Source organism: Oryctolagus cuniculus, chromosome X, assembly GCF_051225735.1.
Source record: "Oryctolagus cuniculus isolate XC-2025 breed Fujian yellow rabbit chromosome X, ASM5122573v1, whole genome shotgun sequence".
In the NCBI taxonomy this organism is placed as follows: Eukaryota; Metazoa; Chordata; class Mammalia; order Lagomorpha; family Leporidae; genus Oryctolagus; species Oryctolagus cuniculus.
Genome location: NC_142888.1, coordinates 133,640,621 through 133,646,620, shown reverse-complemented (window position 1 = coordinate 133,646,620; position 6,000 = coordinate 133,640,621). Strand labels below are relative to the sequence as shown.

The following is a 6,000-nucleotide window of genomic DNA, read 5'->3' as shown; positions in this document are numbered from 1 at the left end:
GTTGTTCTGTAATAACCATAATCCTGCAGTTTCTCAGTTTGCAATGCATACACATTACATTTTGTTGTTTCTTCTTGCTCTTTTTCGCCTCTGTCCTGGATTTCCGTTGCACACACATTTTGGTTCTTCTTTGTAATGTGCGTTGTCTTTAACTCTTTATCTACATAAGGTATTCATTCCTAATGGCTCATTTGTTTTTAGTGCTTACTGTACTTATTACTACTGCATCGAGATTCTGGGTTGAAGATACTTACCTGGGGTGGATGGTATGTGATAGATATACATTCAAGAAAGTGGTAGAATGGGAGAATTTCAGTTCTAGCAAACCTCGAGAAAGCATCATAAATAGAAACGTCAGTGAGGGGACTCCAGAGGAGCACTGAAATGGCAGGCAGGCGAACCCAGGGTTTAAAGAAAACGCAGCATTATGGACCTGTCTCCTCTTCTTCCCGCGCCTATGTTTCTAAATCTGTTCAATGAAAGCTATTAAACACACATATTGCACACACACAGCGGGCGAGATCCCCGAGCACGCTAGGCACTCACCCCTGATGGCCGGAAGGAGCGGGGCGGAGCGTCAAGACTCGCAGCTGTGCTCCAGCAGATTGGGGGAGGGGTGCGCGGAGCCGACAGTTTCGGATGAAAAGGCAAAAGGTGGGTGCAAAGCTGCCTTGTAAGCCCCCACCCCTTACTTGCATTTCCGTCTGCTCTGCGGAGTTGGCAGTCGCGGCCTGCAACACAGGTGGGTCCCGCCCCATGGGTCGGTGAAAGGGTATTCCCAGTGGGTGGGATGAATGGATTTGCCCAGGTGCTCGCTTTTAGGCCTTACGCAGTGAGTGGCCGCGGCTGCCACCCGGGCTTCTTGGCCCCAGGGCTGTGGTACTCACGTTAGCCTGGAGGAGGGAGAAGGCCACTCCTGCTTTGCCGCAGGGCTGTCGTCACAGTTTGTGCCAGTTTCGCGACAGAGTTCGCCTGGAGATCAGCGCGGGGCCAGATGGGCCTAGCGCTCCGGAAGAGCTGGAGCAAGCTCGCTCTCATTGACTGACATCCAGCATACATTGTCTCAAACTCTGTCGGATTTTCCAGCCCTGGGTCTGTCACTAACTTGCTGTGCAGCTTTCAGAGTCCCTTGAATTTCCTGCCTCACTTTGCTTAGCAGTGGAGAGGATAATGGTACTCGGCTCGCGGGGCAACACTGATTTTCTTTCCTTCTCAAATCCACTGATGTTCTTGCCGATTTTACACTTTGCGCCTCCAGAGCAAGACACAGTAGGACACTGGGGAAATTTGGCTAGCAAGCTCTCATTCTAAAAACAACTCTAAAAACATTTTAATACTACTCACTGCATTGAGAACTAGGAATGACATTCATTCGATGCATTAATTGAATGTTAACTCTGAATAAAGCTCTATTAGAGATTTTAACCAGATGATTGCCCAAAATATTGTGTGGCAAATGAACATAATACACTGATGGCAAAAAGTCTCATGCTGAAAGAATTGCGTAACTTAAGTCAATAAACCTGAAAAGAAACCTTTACCTCTCCTACTTAGAAATACTTTCATAATCTACTCCCAGCCAACAACAGTCTTATAGCTTGCTATTGGCTATAGCAGGGTACACTGTAGTAAATATTACATACACTTTATTTATGGTACATTATTTATTTATGGTACATTAACTCAAGAACAAAGGCAAACAACAATTATAAACTTTATAAACCAACACTATGCTGTCAACTTCCAATTCCTCCTTAAATAACTAGCAAAATAATGATAATGATTGTGTGTTTTTCAAATTACTATAATTTTTACAACCCCTGAGAGGTAAATATCATTATTTATCACAATTGATGGAACTAGGACATAAGCCTCAGCCATTTTAGCTCCTTGCCTGAGAGCAGTTAAAATTCCCCAAGGGACCCCTTTACCTCTACATTCTTCAAGAAACCGGCTCAGTCCCATGCTCTTTATTCTCCACCCCACCTTCTACATTCTTTTCCAAATACCTAGTCCATGGAGAGGAAGGTTGAAAAGTGTTGGAAAAAACCTATGAGAAGTAGCTCAGCTCCCCTTACCTCCCTCCCTCTGACCCTTAACCCACCCTAAAGTATATAAGACCCAGCCGGCTGGAGAATTATGCTCTGTGTGCACAGCATTAGTTAGCTACCTCATAACTACTACTAATGTTTACTGGGGTGATTGAGTCTGGGGATTCTTTAGTGTGCTCCACCCAGTTCTTTATTTCTTAGGAGTGTGGACTGTGATGGATCACTTCCTTGTTTTGGTGTCTGTGTTAGGAACCACAAGTAGTTCTGTATCCCTGCTTGTCAACTCCAGGCCCAGCAATAAAGTATCCAAAATGATCAGTTGGTGCCTACGATGTTTCTGGAAGCTGTGTTTTTTGCCTGCCAGGGCTGTGGGGAGGGGACTTCTGGATTAATAAAACTCTTTGGTGAGAAGATTCTCTTCTTGTTTGGAGCCAAACTGAACATAGGCCCACCAGCTGGGCACAGCCATGACCCTCTTTCTACAGCCTCTAAGGCTGTCCACCTCCATGCTCCTATGGACTGTATACCTACTACCCTCCACCATTCACTGCCTGGTGTAAAGTTTTACAGAATAAAAGGCTCTTGGAAAAACCCAGCCTGTGCCACACCTGCAGGCATTAGACAAGGAGTAGCTAAGGTGGATATTTTTCTGAGTGAGGGGAGAGCCTGCTGATTCCCCAAGTGTTCTGAAAAATGAGAGGGAATTTGTGTCTGGGCACCTGCTGCACTGACCTTAGGGTGAGTTTAAGACTGGCTGTCTGGCAGGACCAGTGTGACTTCTTTGTTTAGCCATATTTGGACTCTACTTGCTCATCTATTGTTTGCTCTATTCATCATATTTATTCAGTCACTCCAAAGACAATCAATGGATGCCTACTCTGTGCCAGGATGCTGATCTACTCATTGCAACTGGCAGCATAGGACTACATCATTGACCACAATGTTCAACAAGTAAAAAGTAGAAAAGCCACTGTTCCACAGGAATATAGACAAGGCTAAAAAATAATAATCAAATCATAAGATGTCAGTTTCATTCTTTTTTTAAAAAAATTATTAATACAAAGGGGACAGATTTCATGTATTTCAATTTTAGCACATTTCCATCATCTCAATGACATCCCCATCGTCCATTTGCAATAAAATCCCATTAACAACCCTGGCAGCAGGCAACCACTACTGCTTTCTTTCTCTCTGGATTTATGTATTGTCGACATTCCATGTAAGTGGAATCATATGCTCTGAGGCCTCATGTGTCTAGGTTCTTACACTTACCATAACATTTCCCAGGATTATCCATTCTGTAGCATGAATCAGCATTCCCTTCATTTTCGTGGCTGGATAACATTCCATTGTATCGCTGTACTACATTTTCTTTATTGAATCATTAGTGGATGGACATTTGAATTGTTTCTACCTCTCAGCTGTTGCCGATGGCACTGCTATGAACATTTGTGTACACATTTTTGTTTGAACACCTGTTTTCAGTTCTTTTGAGAATGCACCTACAAATCGAATTGCTTGGTCATATTTTAATTGAATGTTTAAGTTTTTGACAAACTGTTTTCTAAATGTATTGCACCATTTTACATTCATTATATTCACATGAGACACCAGCAATGTATAGCAATTCTAATTTCTCCATATCCTCACCAGTACTTGTTGTTTCCCCTTTTTTAAAAGATTGTAGCTATCTCTGTAGATGTGAAGTAGTATGCCATTATGGTTTGCAATTGCATTTTCCAGGTCACTAGCTAAGTATCTTTTCATGTGTTTGTTGGGAATTTGTATGTATCACTTGGAAAAATATCTACTTGTTTATTTTGTTCACTTTTCAATGGGTTATTTGCCTCTTTATTTCTGAGATACAAGAGTCCTTTATATACTCTGGATACAAGTCCTTTATTGGTTATATGGTTTGAAACTATTTTCTTTCAATCTCTGTCTGGTATTTTCATTTTCTCAGTGGTGTGTTTTGAAAGGCAAAGGTCTTGAATTTGGTTGAAGTCCAATTTATCATTTTCTTTTGCAGACTATGTTTTTGGTTTTTTATCTAAGAATTCTTTTCTTAATCAAAGATCATGAAAGTTTTGTCCTATGATTTCTTCTAAAAGGCTTATAGTTTTACCTCTTTCATTTATATCTCTGATCCATATTGAGTTACTTTTGTGCATAATGTTGTGTTATTTAACGAACAGAATTCATCTTTTTGAAAAGGATATTCAATTTCCCATTATCATTTATTGAGAGAATATAATTTTCCTATTGAACTGCCTTGGAACCATTTTTGAAAACCAATATATATACATTATATATATATATAGTTTCATATATAGATTTCATATACATATAGATTTATATATATAGATGTATATATTGGTTATATATAAAATATGTATGGGTTTATATCTTAACTCTCAACTGCGTTCCATTTGTCTATATTTCTATCCTTATGCCAGTCTCATACTGTGTTGACTTTCTAATAAGTCTTTACGTTGGGAAGTATGAGGTTTTTGTTTTTTTTTCTTTATTTGAAGGGCAAATTTATATATATAGAGAGATGGAGATTGTATTAAATCTACCTTGGGAGAGCTGCAATTTAACAATGTTAAAATTTTCAGTACAATGAACGTTAAGTGTCTCTCCATTTATTTAGATACTTAGTTCCCTCAACAGTGTTTTGTAGTTTCATTGTGAAAATCTTTCACTTATTAAACTTATTCTTAAGTATTTTGCTTTGAGGCTATTGTGAATTATTTTCATAATTTCACTTTCTGATCTTTCTATGTATAGAGAAATATGAATGTGTATTTATTTTGTATCTATGACATTGCTGAATAGAACTATTAGTTCATGTGTATGAGTTTGTGTGTGTATTTATTAATATTTTCTCATACAAGGTTACATAAAAGTAGATTTAGTTTTTTTTCCTCTTGATTTGTATACTTTTTACTTCTTTTTGCTGCCTACTTCTCTGGTACAATGCTGAATAAAAATGGCAACAGTGAACAACTTTGTTACCGCTCTTGATCTTAGGTGAAAACATTCAATCTTTCATCATTAAATATTTTGAGATTAGCTATGTGGTTTTTGCAGATGTCGTTCATCAGGTTGCCAAAGTTCTTTTTTGATAGTTGCTTGAGTTTTTCTTTTTTCATCATGCATGGGTATTGGATTTTGTCAGATGTTTTATCTGCAAGTATTGAAATGATCATGTGGTTTTTGTCCTTTTTCGACAGAACACATTATTAACTGATATAATAGTGTATTAAATTTAATAGTGTATTAAATTCATTTTGGGCTGTTAAATTGACAGTGTTTTCCTGAAATAAATCTTTCTTGGTCATGGTTGTAGAATCTTTTTTTTAAAATCAGTGAATTTGATTTGCTCATATTTTGTTGAAGATTTTCAAAAAAAATTGCTGAGAGAGAGAGAGAGAATGTCTTCCAGTTCACCTCCAAAATGTCTGTTATAGTTGGGACTGGGCTAAGCCAAAGCTGGGAGGTGGGAACTCAGTTGCATCTCCCACAGGGGTGGCAGGGATACAACTACTTGTGCATCACCTTCTGACCCCTCCAGGGTGCACATTAGCAGACAACTGGAATTGGGAGTGGAATCTGGACTCAAACTCAGGCACTCTGCCAATTGCTTGCTCATTGTTAAGGATTTTTGCATCTATATTCACAGGGGATATCGGAATGTAATTTTTATATGCCTTGCTTATCTTATTTGATGTCAGATACCAGCCTCACAAGATGAGTAGGGGAAAGCTTTTTTGTCAGATGTGCATATGTTTATGATTATTATAACTTATGGATAGATTTATTCTTTTATCATTATAAAATGTGCTTCTTTTGCTCTAACAACATTTTTCTTTTCTTTTTTCTTAGATATGGAGGCTTAGTTTTTCAGCTTTTATTTTATTTCTTTAAAATTTTATTTATATTTATT

General features: G+C 38.5%; 1 protein-coding gene across 9 annotated transcripts in view; it reads left to right on the top strand.

The window, feature by feature from the left end:
* Positions 1-370: 370 nt before the first annotated feature.
* Positions 371-6,000, top strand: part of TMLHE (trimethyllysine hydroxylase, epsilon) — a 99,344-nt gene continuing 93,714 nt past the window's right edge. For 2 of the 9 annotated variants that reach the window (XM_008249467.5, XM_089324589.1), the window contains exon 1: positions 525-654. In XM_008249467.5, coding sequence (XP_008247689.1) covers positions 640-654 — 15 coding nt within the window. In that variant the 5' untranslated portion in view covers positions 525-639. Of the gene's footprint in view, positions 743-6,000 lie in introns of all 9 variants that reach the window. The other 7 variants (XM_008249465.5, XM_070066880.2, XM_070066878.2 and 4 more) reach the window with 7 other exon arrangements.